Source organism: Salvelinus alpinus, chromosome 8 (genome assembly GCF_045679555.1).
Source record: "Salvelinus alpinus chromosome 8, SLU_Salpinus.1, whole genome shotgun sequence".
NCBI lineage: Eukaryota > Metazoa > Chordata > Actinopteri > Salmoniformes > Salmonidae > Salvelinus > Salvelinus alpinus.
In genome coordinates this window covers 69,856,382-69,871,166 of record NC_092093.1, presented here as the reverse complement: position 1 = coordinate 69,871,166, position 14,785 = coordinate 69,856,382, and the positions used below count along the sequence as shown (strand labels likewise).

Below are 14,785 nucleotides of genomic sequence, written 5' to 3'. Positions count from 1 at the left end.
ATCCAGGCCAAACCCTGCTTGGCGTCAGAAGCAAGCCAGCAATGGGATGCAGGGGGCTATGCTGCTGGTAAATATTGTATGTATATTGTAACGCACTCTAGGTAAAATATATTGGACTTTGATGTTTGGAAGTCTTTGTGGAAATTTTTCGGCACTCAAAAGTTGACAGTCCGGTGTGGAATCGGTACCGGTGCCCCCTGTATATAGCCTCGTTGTTGTTATTCTTATTGTGTTACTTTTAATTATTACTTTGTATTTGAGTCTACTTGGTCAATCTTTTCTTCTTCTTGAACTGCACTGTTGGTTAAGGGCTTGTACGTAAGCATTTCACGGTAAAGTCTACACTTGTTGTATTCGGCGCATGTGACAAATAGTTTGATTTGATTTAATTCGATTTTTGAACGCTTCGTGTTGCCATGGGAAACATAATTGCTGGAAGAGATAACGCGAGATTTTGCGGCAATCTCGTTGCCTGTCTCTTCTCACAAACATGGCGGACTACCGAGAAGCGCCCTTGGCCACTCGGCCAAAAACGTTGGACCCAGCTGAATATTTCAACCTTTCGCTGAACCAGAGACGTGCCGAGGAGGAGAGGGCTGGTTTAAGGGCTCAGCTGAAGAGACAATATCAGATGCAGCTAAACAACCCCCACAGAAAAGAGCTTATTGTAAGTACAGAGTGAGCTAACATGCTAACGCTAGCTAGCTTGCTAATGTCAGACCCACAGTTCACCAGTGTAATGCTAACGTTTGGTAGCCAGCAAGCATTCGCTAGCCAGACTGAAAACCCGACCCGACAAGTTAATGTGCCTGCATTCGGCATTTGAACTATTCAGCAAATGCTGTCTTATGTATATCTACGTAACTAGCTATCTTGCTAATTTATAATCCAACAACAGGCAACATCACAGAACGTTTTTGAGAGTAAGCGAGCTAACGTTAGGCAAGCTGGTTTTATAATGCCTGGCGTTAGCTACTTTAGTTGATGTGACCTTGATGTTAGAATTTCATAGTCATTTTGCTATTTAAACAAATTTGGGTTGCATTCAGTAACATGCATTCTGGGGCGACATGACTGTTTGTGCATTCAACTGTTTCTGCCCTGCGTAGTAGTTGACTGCAATAAGACTGGCATCAACTCTCAAAGAATGGCCATCATTAATGACATCAACTTTTATTTGTCACATGTGCCGAATACAACTGTTGTAGACCTTACTGAGAAATGCTTACTTGCATGCTGCTTCTTTTGTGTTTACAGGAAGACCCTGCCTTGACACGCTGGGTGTACGCACGCACCAACCCCTACAACCACTTCAGAGCCACCAAGAAGACGTCGCTGCTAGGTGGGCTCTTCGGAGTGGTGCCCCTCTTCGTCCTGTACTACGTACTGAAGACTGACAGGGTATGGATGAGATGACACAACCCCTTATCCTGCTCATTTCCTGACATTAGGGGTCTATTCGAAATCCACCCTAGCCTCTATACTAAGGCACTTTATTTAGATATGAAGGAATTGAATAGATTTGAGCAATATGGTGGACATTCCTCCCATCAGAGGGCTTGGTGAAGTTATTGCCATATTGATCATACTGAAATAGTACTTTGCCTTGGGTTAGGGGTTGATTTGCAACTTGTAGTGTGCTGAAAATTGATCAAACATGTAGATCTATCTTTAGTTTCTTACAAAAAAGTTTGGGAGAAACCTTAAAAATATTATTGTCAGATAAAGCTTCAAAGCAGATTCGCTCCCCATAATGCAAGAATGATCACTTCACCATGTCGATGAGCTAAGATGAATGAACAGAGTGATTTAATACTGTCTCGGGAGGTCTCATACATCACTACCGTATTAGGCTATATTTGTGTCTGTTAAATAGATGACTAGTGGGCACAGTCTGATGGCCCTGTTTGAATGTAGTAGGCCTACCTAACTATAGTCAGGAGGAAGAATATGTGCTGCTCATGTCTAAGTTCAACTTATACTCTGCAACCATTCTCTGTAGTGTCTGTGACATTTTAGTCTACATGGCACCCCTTCTTCCTCCATTGTTATTGAGATCCTCTCCCTGAATCTGTGCCTGAATCAGAGAGATGTCACAGAGACCTTGGTACTGAGTGTGCCATTGTCACACTGTGCTGTAATTCCTCTGCCATTTTTCCACTGAGAGGAAGAAAAACGACCCTGTATTTATTCATGAGACATTCATTCATATTCTAAGCAGTGGAAGATGAGTAGGTTGCTTAGGTGATGATGCCATCTCTCTGTTGCCATGGGGACCTCACTAACCCCCCTCTGTCTCCAGGACAAGAAGGAGGAGCAGATCAAAGCTGGGACCTACGATCGCAAGTTCAAGCTCGCCTACTGAGTTTGCTCATCACGGACCTCCAATGTAAAGTGTTGTAGAGATAATGTCAGTGTGTATCTATTATTGGTAACTGAATAAAACTTCCGTTATTGTTGAAAACAAAATGAGTGTCTGCCTGTCATTACAAACATCGAAGTGCTAAGAATGACATGAGCAGCAAAGTAATGAAAACACGCTAATAAGACTTCCACGGTATTTATTCATTCATTTCTGTCAGTACAATTTTTTATCAATGAACTGGTCAAAGAAACGAGCATAGAACAAATTAACCAAGCACTCAATATTACGCTGTGAGTGATATCTAAGGGATAATCAACAAGAGGCTATTCGTTCTAAGGAAAAGGAATGAACGACGTTGGTGTGTTCCACGGCGCAATAGCGGAGTGACACTAACCTTCCACGTAGTTGCATTATTTTCCAGTTGGAACATCCACTGAAGTAGGTAGCAAGTTTACTAGATAGCTACATTAGTTGCCTTGGTAACCAAACAGACTTGCTGGTTTAGCTAACCAAACCATCAGTCCTAGCTCGCTATTATGAAAATCTAATTCAACAATGGCAATGTCTTCAATTCGACTTCTGCTTTCAACAGCAGCTCATACATAGAACATGTAAGAATGAACTAGAACCATTGAATTCTACCATGCTGATTTACACTGCTACTGTGCTTTATAGGGAAATAATGCAAGCTCTAGAATGCCCTTCAAGCCAATCAAAAATGAGTATTCAACAATGCCATTGTATAAAATGTATTGAGCCACAGTGTAGTCGTGTTACATTAAATCCTAGATGATTTTCTGGTGATCTAGGGGAAGTAATGACTGTTCTGCCTCTGCTCTACTGTTTGCTGGGCCTCCAGTTGGGGTTAAAGTGTTTGCGGAGTGGCTGTCAGTAGCTCTTGTCCAGCCTCTGACACGTCTCTAGGCCCCACTTAGTTACCGCCATGCTGAACGACTACTCGAACATGAAGGTCTGAGAAGAAGAGGGATGTTACTTGATGTCCCACTATGTACAGCTGTTCGAGAATTGTGATCACATCGTGTGTGTTACCATGGACCCCCGGCCACCCTCTCTGGTTTGAGGGGAGTGATGCTGTTCTTCTCGAAGCAGTCTCCGTCAGGACCGTGAGGGGTCATCATGCTGGAAGCCCTCCTTGGCCTCAGTGGCTCTTAATCAGCCCCATGCACTCACTCATACAGTTCCCTGGAACACAGACAGGGGGTGCTCTGACATAACACAAACACTACTACAAAACACACAAAGAGACCAGTGACAGGGGAAAGGTGGGCATGCTAGAACAGACAAAGGTGTCAGTAACAGAACTAAAGACAAGCATAATAAGTAGCTATTTGAGTTATTTTTTCTGAGGGTAAGTGTGTTTATTATACTGTGGTAGTAGGGGGGTCTGAAGGTGTGGTCAGCCACTCCCCAGCGCGGGGGGAAGATGACAAAGTCAGCGATGGTAACTCCTGGACGAGTGGACTTGGCCGTCAACACCGTGAAGATGGAAGGATCCTGGTGCAGAGATGGAGGAGAGGAAGGACAAGTGTGTGTGCGCGTGCGTATGCACGTGCATGCGTTTGTGGGAAGATCTCAATTCCATACTCCTGGCATCCTCTCCTCATCACCTTCTCAAAACCCATTGGAGGAGAAGGTCAGAGGGGAGGGACCTCTGACTTTCTGCCTGTGTGTGAGGTTCTCACCGCATGATCAAAGGCCACACAATTGATTACCATGAAGTTCTCCAGGTTGTATTTGTTCGGTGTAAAGTTGCCACGCCACCACGTTAAAGGGAGAGAAATCCTACAAACACACAAGAAGAAACAGAATAATAAACAAATGTATAGCAGGGACCGCGGCAGCACCGCTTGGTCTACCGCACCTTTGAACTTGAGATATAGCCTTACCTCAAGCCAATGTTCATTTTAGGCAAGAGGGCCCTTGATATTCAGAATTGAAAAAACAGCCGTAAAAGCTGCATGAAAAAAAGAAAAAAAGAACTCAGGGGGAGGATAAGGGCTGATTTAAAACACAATGTACCTCTTTTCATTCTCTGCTCTTTTTTTTATTTACCCCGTTCTTTGTGATCCTCAGCTCCAGCAGGTATTATGCCGTAATTGGCTTCACAATCAAACTTTCCCAAACTTTCAGCGCCCGCGGCTCGGAGAGAGGGGGGAGAGGGAGACGGTGTAAAGATATTTCTTCATCTTGATTGTTAAAACCAGAGCAATTTTATATAGCAGTGCTGTTCTGATAATGTCACTGTGAAAGAGACATTCAATGGTACCTCTAAAATCAATATAATTCATTACAGCTCAAGCTGTCTTCAGGGCTGACCCATGTACCTTGTCATATGTGTGCAAGCGCAAGCACACACACATTCTCACACACATATATTCCTCCTACTCCCACAGACATACACCATAAAACACACACTAGCACACTTGCATACAGTACAAACACACACACACACACACACACACAGTCACCATGCACCCAGGGGGTCTGAGAACCCCAAGGCAGGTAATCTCTTGGGCATTACAGTTCCTGTGATAACTCTGGCAGACTCGATTAAAAACGTAGCACAAGAAAACACACACACACACACAGATACACACAAAACAAAAACATATTGGCCCAGTCAAGCAAATAATAAGTTAATTTGAGCAATTTCATCTCTCTGCAGGAGGACCAAACAGCAGGATGAGACGCAGCAGAGATGGAACCTGCCCCACCCACTCCACTCCCAATCTGTGTGTGACACACACACACTCCCTGCAGTCTCAGGTTAGGTGGGGGGAAAGAACAAGCCCCAACACCTGGTCCGAACCCAGAGAGGGAGACGGAGAGAAAGAGAGGGTTGGATGGAGAGAGGTAGAAAGAGGTTAACGAAAGAAAGAAGGGTCCGGTGTATATACCATGCAAATATTCCCTCTAACACAGGTGTTTCTACAGTTACCTCCCTCACACACACATACACACACACATCCTTTCGCCCTGTCTCCTTAAAATCCCCTACTGTCAGACAAAATGAGTCGATCCAATTACCTGCTCGACAGGATGCGTTCAGAGCAGGGCGGGAAATCATTCCCCAGTGAAATATGCTGAAATTAGTGCTTAACTCAAGCAAGGTTTTCTCCCCTTCTGAAAGGACAGGCAGGTATCTGGCGGGAACTCCTGGACGAGCTAACTAATTATTAGTGATTAAGGCTGGTAAGGGAGACGAGACTGGAGCCTGCTGCTGAGAAGAACAGTCAGGCGTTTCACGTTAAATCATTGGGGATGGCAGTTCAATGTTAATGTGCAGCTAACTACTAATAGAACCCAATAGCTGTTCTGTATTATCTCGCAGCTAACTACTAATAGAACCCAATAGCTGTTCTGTATTAACTCGCAGCTAACTGCTAATAGAACCCAATAGCTGTTCTGTATTAACTCGCAGCTAACAGCTAATAGAACCCAATAGCTGTTCTGTATTAAGTCACAGCTAACTGCTAATAGAACCCAATAGCTGTTCTGTATTAACTCGCAGCTAACTGCTAATAGAACCCAATAGCTGTTCTGTATTAACTCGCAGCTAACTGCTAATAGAACCCAATAGCTGTTCTGTATTAACTCGCAGCTAACTGCTAATAGAACCCAATAGCTGTCCTGTATTAACTCGCAGCTAACTGCTAATAGAACCCAATAGCTGTTCTGTAGTAACTCGCAGCTAACTGCTAATAGAACCCAATAGCTGTTCTGTATTAACTCGCAGCTAACTGCTAATAGAACCCAATAGCTGTTCTGTATTAACTCGCCGCTAATAGGCCTCACTTTAATAGTTTGTACAACTTTTCTCAGGGCCCGATTCAATCAGAATCGGCATAGCTGATGTTTGCATGGTGTCAATGGTGAAACTGTGTTAGAGCTGTCAAATCCACAAGCAGCTCCAGGTATTATGCCTAAAGCAGACGTTGCCATTGGCTGTCGCATTAAGAGAAATCCCATGCAGCCTTGTTTACAAGTGGAATGTGAGATGTAATCTACACCTGACTGATATAAATCCTCATTATTTCTATATAGCCTACACTTTCTTGTTCTGAACTTCTAACGCGAGTGGGGTGGGCGTGGCTTCATGGTAATGATCACAAGAGCAGCTGCTCACCGATTTGACAGCTCTAACGCAGTTCCACCTCCGTCACCGCTAAAACGTCAGCTATGCGGGTGTCGGCTATCGCCCGTTAACGCTTGATCTGATTGAATTTATGCCTCAGTGTTGGGATGGCTAGCTAAACGCTAAAATAGTGGTGTCCCATGTATACATTATTACAAGCTACTATCATGAATTATAATGCTGTATATTGTCATGTTTGTGCAAGAACATGCGCATATGCACCCAAAGACACACACGTTTGTACTCACGCACATAGCAGAAACAAGCAAACACGTCCTCACACACACTTGTTGGCTGGAGAAGAGCTTGCCCTGGTACTTGTTGATGACAGTGTAGCCTGTGGCTACCTCGCAGTCCTCATACCACGCCACCGGAGTCAGAGAGTTGACAAGGCGTTGACACGTGGAGGGATGAACGGGTGTCACACACACCTATGGGTCCCAGGTCGGTGCACCTCCAACACCTAGCCTCTGGTCTCCCCGAACACATCCACACTGAAACGCATTCCTTTCTGCAACACACAGGGAACATGCAGGTGAGGTTATGGACAGGTGAGGAGGGCGGGTAAGAGAGTCAGGTGATGAGAGAGAGAAAAAGGTTAGAGCAATCAGGTGAGTCTTGACACAGGTAAAAGGAACAGCTGAGATTGAAAGGTTGAAAGGTGTTGCCGTCTCACCTGGATGACGCAGATCCTGTTGGGTTCCACCATCATCTTCCCAAACTCTGTAGTGACCAGAATCTCCCCCTGCTGGGGCACTGCGAGAGGGAGGAAAGTGGGAGAGTACTTAAGACAGCTTATGTTATATTGTGTTTATGTATACTTCAAAAACCAAAGGCATATTTGACTGACCAATGAGAAAATCTCCGTCTGAGTTGTTGAAACAACTGAAAAGCAGAGACTACATTATTAAAAACTTGATATTGGGCATAGAGTTGTAAAGATCAACGATGGGAGAGATCAAATTGTGTATGTAGTACTGTATGTATATAATGGTATCATACAATGGAAACACACACACACCTGTCAACCATGGAGGTGTTGCAGGTGAACATGTGGATGCCGATCCCGTTGTGGGACTTAGTGTCTCCTGCTCCACATAGGGTTTGCAGACCCTATGATTGACAGATGGGAGAACCAATGAGACCCAGGAAAGAAGATAGGCTGTACCAGAAACAGCTAATCGCTATCATGGAAAGCCAGAGGGTTTAATGGATTTGGTGATGCTGAATGGCAGCAATTGCAGCTAACAGTGAAAAAAAAAAAAATCTAAACCAAATTTCTCTGTTTCTTCCGCCTAATCTCGCACTCTAATTCTCGCCATTGTCTCACTTTCCAAACTCTGTCCATCTAATTTCTCTCTCTCTTTCTCTCTCTCTCTACCTCTACCTAGTTAGAGTCAGGTTCCACTTCATCCCACTTCTCTGTTAGGCTCCCACAATGCATTGCGGTGTACAGCTTGTGACGGACAAACGGCAGGATACGGTAGAACCAACCAAGGAAATGGAATTAGGAAAGAGAGAGATAATGTCTGTGTATGTGCATGATTAAGTGTATGAATAAAGTCCTGTTTATTACATTTTTACATTTTAGTCATTTAGCAGAAGCTCTTATACAGAGCTATTTTCAGGGGCAATTAGGGTTAAGTGCCTTGCTCAAGGGCACATGGACATATTTTTTTCACCTAGTTGACTCGGGGATTCAAACTAGCGACCTTTCGGTTACTGGCAGGGTTGGGGAGTAGCTGATTACATGTACAAAAAAAACTATAAATGTAATCAGTTACGTTACTAGCAAACATTTTGTAATTAGATTATTGGATTACATTATGACATCTTTCTGTTTTTCCAATGGCATTCAATTCAGAATTTAAAAAAGGCGCAAGTTTAAATTTGTTCAGAGACTACTATGATGACAAACCAAATGCCTTTGCTGGATAGTTTTTTCGTCTTATTCTAATGCCTCTTATGAGGAAAGTAATCAAAAAGTAACTGAAAGTAATCAGATTACGTTACTGAGTTTGGGTAATCCAAAAGTTACGTTACTGATTACAATTTTGGACAGGTAACTAGTAACTGTAACGGATTACATTTAGAAAGTAAACTACCCAACCCTGGTTACTAGCCCAACGCTCTTAACTGCTAGGCTACCTACTGCCCTATACCTAGTGTTAGCATGCGCCCTTTGTCCACGTTCTGATTGTGCCAACATTTTTAGACAGGTGTCGATGACTAAAAGACACATTATGATCTGATTGTCCTGACCACCTCCAGAGGCACGCATTGTGTCTGGATATCAATCAGGTATAAACAGATCTGGATGATCAAACTATTTAAATCCTCATTATACTGGCCTCTAAAATTGACATGCAGTACCATTGACTTATGGCATCAATAATTGTCTTAAAATAAATACATTCCGAATATCTGTTAAATAATTTGCATACAAGGAGGCACCAGCTAATATGGTCTCATGCTGACACAGTGGATGGATGAGACATATTTTAATACAATGTGTAGACATGACAAACCTTGATCAGATAGGCTGTATCAAAAGACCAATTAGTAGCAAAAGATCAGAATTGGGCTGCCTGTGTAAACGAAGCCATAGTGATTAGATCTTATTGATCAGATCATGAAACTCACATATTAGCCCCAGGTGTAAACGAGACTTCTGTGTAGGCCTATGTATTACTCCATTATTTATTAAATCTGAGCGATGAAGGAGAAGTTTCTGTCAATCACTATGATATACCTCCTCTTATTGGTTGGCTGTGGGTAGGTGAAAGTGTAGCCGGAGAGTTGTTCAGCGTAGAGACCGTAGGGACACACCTGAGGGTTGTTCTGCTGAGACAACAGAGCTGGGTTTAACATCCTAGAGGGGAGTAAGTACACTGGTGTACCGGACACCCCCGGAGCCCCCTGCTTATGAGCTATAGGGGCCCGTGCGCCTGTCATCATTATGTTTTTGTACCCCCCTCCCCCAGTTTTATTATTGCACTGTGATACAACATGAGCCACTGGTGTGCTTTAGGACCATGCAGATGCCTCAGAGCGGTTGGGTATGCTATTTTCCGGTTTTAGACGGCTGGATTTAGAACTGCATGGACATCACAGAGCATGTGGACAGGCTAGCTGTGTGAAGGGAAAGCTTCTGAAATGCTGGTGTATAGGACCAGCACGGGAGAGATGAACAGAGGCAGCTGCTGTCTGTTGCGCATTTTCTCTGAGACGTAAAAGCAAGCAGGGCAGAAAATGGCTACCTTTTAGTTGACTGATCTAGCTGGCAAGTTAACTGCTGTTTGATATAAAAACAATGTATTTATTCCCAGCACTGAGCTAGTATTGTAACTGACATGTTACGTTAGCTAATGTTTCATCGCCTCTCCACTGAAGTGAATGAACTTCTAGCTGCTAGTTTAGTTAGCTAGCTAGTAGCTAGCACAGCCAGTTCAGCTCTAGCTAGCCTCTAGCTATCTGTCAGGTAGCAGTATCTAACAACTCTTGTGTGTATGGAAATGTTTTGTAGCCTTTGTTTTGTCCTGTTTCAACAGAAGTAAATGTGATGATGTACCATTGTACCATTAGTTGGCTAACTGTAACTAGCTAGCTAGCTCACTAACGTTAGCTATTATTTTTGCTTCAATCACACTAGACCTGAATCAAACAATGAAACCAGTAGCCAAACGATTGAAGACTGATATTCTGACCTTTTTTCTGCGCAATGCGAGTTTTTATTAGTCAGTATAGCAATGTAACGTTGTTGATCTGTCAGTTTCCCTAGCTAATGTCCTACTTTTCACACTGACACGGTATAAACAGCTCTACAGGCTTCACTGTCATGGTGCACAGTCAATACACAACACTGTGCTCATCATGTCTTAGCAGGATCAGTCGGTGACAGATTTCCCTGCAGGGTCAGACAGCCAGGGAAGACCAGTCTACAGCACTCAGGTATTTTTTTGCAGTATATAATAACAATCAGTGAATGGATACAAAGTTCCATCTTGAGTTGATGGGTAGACCTTCAGTAGCTACAGTCTGGGATCTGGGAATAATGGTCATTTCAATTATTGAACCATTGGTTCTATTCTTGGATAATATAATGTATAAATGTACACCAAGGTAATTATTTGTCATGCCTCATCTGAGCATCAGGGTCAGGCAGCCAGATAACTTTAGCAGACACAACACTTTATTCTCTCTGTGCAGCAAACACAGGACAAGTAAGAAGCTTCAGAGATTGAAACTACTTTAAGGCAGTCTGACAAACATCTAAAGTTGATTTCCAAACAGTATCAAGGGTTGATAGAGGCTTTCCCCAATGACACAAAACATGTCAAATGAAAATGTGAGGAAGACCTGGGAGGCACTATTGACGATGATGACAGGATACAGATTTGTTAGAATGTCCAGTCATGTTCATATAATCTGACATAAATGACTGCAGTTTAAGACCATCCATAGAACGTTCTATATGCCAGTGAAACTGATTATCATGCACTGAGGAACTCAATTCTTCTGCTGGAGGTGTAAAACACAAAAGGGGACATATTTGCATATGTTATGGTCTTGTGAATGCTGTCTGAATTCTGGCAAAGAGTATGTTATTTTTATCTCAGCATGTCTACAGATTCTTCCTTCTCCCTAATTTTGTTTGCTTGGAAATGTTTATACTGGAGACTGTTCTCAGAAGAATCTGTGTAACCTAGCATTTATAGCGGCTAAGAAATGCAGGTTGGTTATCCTCCCACAGTGGATGGCAGAAATGTCAAGTTATGTATCACTAGATTTGATTTGTTACAAAATTAAGGGTATACTGTGCAACTTTCATAAAGTCTGGATGCCTTATATGGAATACGGTTTGACAAAGGAGTCTGTCTTGAAAACATGTCTACATCAGGGAGGATACCTATTTAGGCAATCCCTAGCTGCTGGGCAGCTCAGTCCTGGCCCTGGGGGTCTGCCATACTTGTCATGGATCCCTCCGGAACTTTCATTACTCACACCCGTCTCCTATTCCCATTGATTAGTACTTGTATGTATGTGCCCTTTGGTTTCCATTGGGCTGTCGATTATTGTTACTATGTCCGTTGGTGCATGTGAGTACCTGTGCTCTGTGTTTTTGGCTTTCGTGCCATTGTGGATTGCGCAGATGATTACGGTCTCGTCCTGTGTGTTAATCATTGTGCCAAAAACACCAGTCTCAAGATCAACAGTGAAGAGGCGACTCCGGGATACTGGCCTTCTAGGCAGAGTTCCTCTGTCTAGTGTCTGTGTTCTTTGCCCATCTTAATCTTTTATTTTTATTGGCCAGTCTGAGATGTGGCTTTTTCTATGCAACTCTGCCTAGAAGGCCAGCATCCCGGAGTCGCCTCTTCACTGTTGACGCTGAGACTGGTGTTTTGCTGGTACTATTTAATGAAGCTGCCAGTTGAGGACTTGTGGGGCATCTGTTTCTCAAACTAGACACTCCAATGTACTTGACCTCTTGCTCAGTTGTGTACTGGGGCCTCCCACTCCCCTTCTATTCTGGTTAGAGCCAGTTTGCTCTGTTCTGTGAAGAGAGTAGCACACAGCGTTGTACGAGATCTTCAGTTTCTTGGCAATTTCTCGCATGGAATAGCCTTAATTTCTCAGAACAAAAATAAACTGACGAGTTTCAGAAGAATGTTCTTTGTTTCTGGACATTTTGAGCCTGTAATCGAACCCACAAATGCTGATGCTCCAGATACTCAACTAGTCCAAAGGCCAGTTTTATTGCTTCTTTAATCAGTACAACAGTTTTCAGCTGTGCCAACATAATTGCAAAAGGGTTTTCTAATGATCAATTAGCCTTTTAAAATGATAAACTTGGATTAGCTAACACAACGTGCCATTGGAACACAGGAGTGATGGTTGCTGATAATGGGCCTCTGTACGCCTAAGTAGATATTCCATAAAAAATCAGCGGTTTCCAGCTACAATAGTAACTTACAACATTGACAATGTCTACACTGTATTTCTGATCAATTTGATGTTATTTTAATGGACAAGAAATTGGCTTTTCTGACAAAAACAAGGACATTTCTAAGTGACCCCAAACTTTTAAACGGTAGTGTATTTAATAATGATCTCTTACCTTGCTTGATGATTGTGGACATGGTTGCTTACTTTTTGTTCTAAATAGAGACAGCTAGAAGGGCCATGGGTCATATTAAATTGTGTATAAATGCAGGAAATTAGCTTTAGATGCCCCCCCCCAAAAAAAAAAAATACAGACCAGCGCCAGGTTATGTCCCCCACACTTCTAAACCCCAAGTTGCGCCCCTGTATAGACCTACTTTGTAAGTGGCTGTCTGGCTGACGCAATGGATTTGTTCTTAATCTTGGGGGGGCGGGGTAACTCCGACCTTGCGGGGGTTCAGAGAAACTGCCTTATGCCGGTGGTAAAGTGGGTGTTGCTGGATAACAGGTGAGGGGTATAGACTGGTTAGCTGACACCATAAAAACAATGCCCACACTTCAAAGGGACAGAAGTCTGTGTGTTGTTGTGATTCTGGATGGCCAGATAGCTAGCAACAATGTCAAGAAACTACCATATGTTGAATCGTAAGTGGCTCATTTCAGCTCATTGTATCTTGTCATTGAGGTGTTTTGACTGATGTCATGTGGTAATATGGCAAAAAAATCTCAAGCTTACCAACAACTGTAACAATGTATATATTTGAGAGACAAATGTGTGTATATTTTCAATAAACATTGGAGTCTAAATATAGTTTACATGTTGTCAACAATCTAAGCCAACCCCATCTGTTTTGCCCCATAGTTGTGCACGAGTCGGTTTTGTTGCTAAGCAACTAACCATCTATGGAATGTTACCTGACCTTCAGGTAAGGCTCCTGGACAGCAAGGGTCTTCAGATGAGAACTCATTACCAAATCCACTCAGGTACTGGAAGAGAGCAACATGTTATGGGACAGACAGTTGGCTGGACAGTGATAGGCCTAGTCTTTAAAACAGACATATTGGGTGATATTGTGACAGTATACCTGTGTTTTTGCTTTTGGTTTAACATTGATAAGAACTTTGATTGGCGTCAATGTTGAGTCGTGCTACTTGTGTCATCTGTTTGCATACTTGTCACACAATGCAAACATACATGACTACTCTGATAGGCATGCAACTCCACAGGACGAGCCCTCTTACTCTCTTTCTCTGCTACACTGGGAAAGTGGTTCGCGTTCAAACCCAAAAATGGTGCTGAGTCATCGCGGGGTCTGCAAAAGCGCACGGGTCTGTTTCCAATAATGCGCGCGCACACGTGAGTCTACATTTCTTGCGGAGTATGCTACTTTACTTTGTTGGGAGAAGAATGTCTAAAGTCTCAGTAAACAATACAGTGGTAATATAATAGATTATATAAATGTCAACTGACGTTAACTGATAAAAGACACACACTACCAATGTGTTTAGACTACAGAACTCTGCGTTCCACAAGCGACTTGGGCACAACATCTGAGCATCTGCTGAATCGAGCCCAATGATTGGGTAGAAGGAAACGCCCCTTCAACGCACCGCTTGACAGCGAAAGTAGCCTATAGATGTATAGCCTACACACAGTTAAGTCTTACATATTGTAAGATTTCTGACATTTGTTGGTGCGATTGATAGCTCCATCACCCATAAAGTAAAACGTTCAAATGACATTGGAATAACAATTATTTTCTTTACTATATGTAAAATTATATATATATATATATATATATATATATATATATAAAATGAAGAAAACAATTCATGAAAAATAACAGTCAATCTCCGCAATAATATATAACCTGAACATTGCTTAATCATAAATGGAGGTCATATTTACTGAAGTTATGCCTCCTTACCTTGAGCCCAGCCATTGTGCTTACTTAGGAAACTGTCCAACTGAAGCAAATACGTTTTCAATCTCCAAACTTAACTAGGTTAGCTCCCTAACCTATCGGCCACACAACCCCAACGTCCCGTGATAGAGTGAAGAAGAAAGGAGGGATGGATTTATGCTCTTTCACAATATGGCATCAATCAGGACCAGACTCGGTCCGTGACGTATATGGGGGGTTCTCTCTGAGAGAAGGGGTTAGATGTCCAAAGAAAAAAACAGAGAAAGGGGTGGAGAGACTGAGGCCGGGTTGCTTAAAAGTGCGCAAACAAGGACCAAAGTCATAGCCAATGCAAATAGAACCAACCCCAAGCCACCTTTAAGATACAACATGGGTCCAATGGACATGAGACGTTTC

The 14,785-nt window shown here is 42.8% G+C and overlaps 2 protein-coding genes across 2 annotated transcripts; one reads left to right on the top strand and one right to left on the bottom strand.

The window, feature by feature from the left end:
• The first annotated feature begins 413 nt into the window (after window positions 1-413).
• On the top strand, window positions 414-2,469 carry ndufb4 (NADH:ubiquinone oxidoreductase subunit B4). Its single transcript, XM_071414875.1, has 3 exons — window positions 414-667; window positions 1,258-1,401; window positions 2,303-2,469. The coding sequence occupies exons 1-3, from the start codon at window positions 491-493 to the stop codon at window positions 2,363-2,365; spliced, it is 384 nt and encodes a 127-aa protein (XP_071270976.1). The 5' UTR covers window positions 414-490; the 3' UTR covers window positions 2,366-2,469.
• A 111-nt stretch (window positions 2,470-2,580) lies between these two features.
• Window positions 2,581-14,485, bottom strand: hgd (homogentisate 1,2-dioxygenase). Its single transcript, XM_071414874.1, is given in 16 exon segments — window positions 2,581-3,337; window positions 3,379-3,527; window positions 3,530-3,568; window positions 3,754-3,880; window positions 4,069-4,138; window positions 4,140-4,168; window positions 6,809-6,952; window positions 6,955-7,032; window positions 7,198-7,277; window positions 7,372-7,406; window positions 7,543-7,634; window positions 7,697-7,765; window positions 7,909-8,015; window positions 9,275-9,362; window positions 13,380-13,451; window positions 14,393-14,485. Coding segments are annotated over 16 exon segments (1,329 nt in total). The 5' UTR covers window positions 14,408-14,485; the 3' UTR covers window positions 2,581-3,202.
• Between the last annotated feature and the right edge of the window lie 300 nt (window positions 14,486-14,785).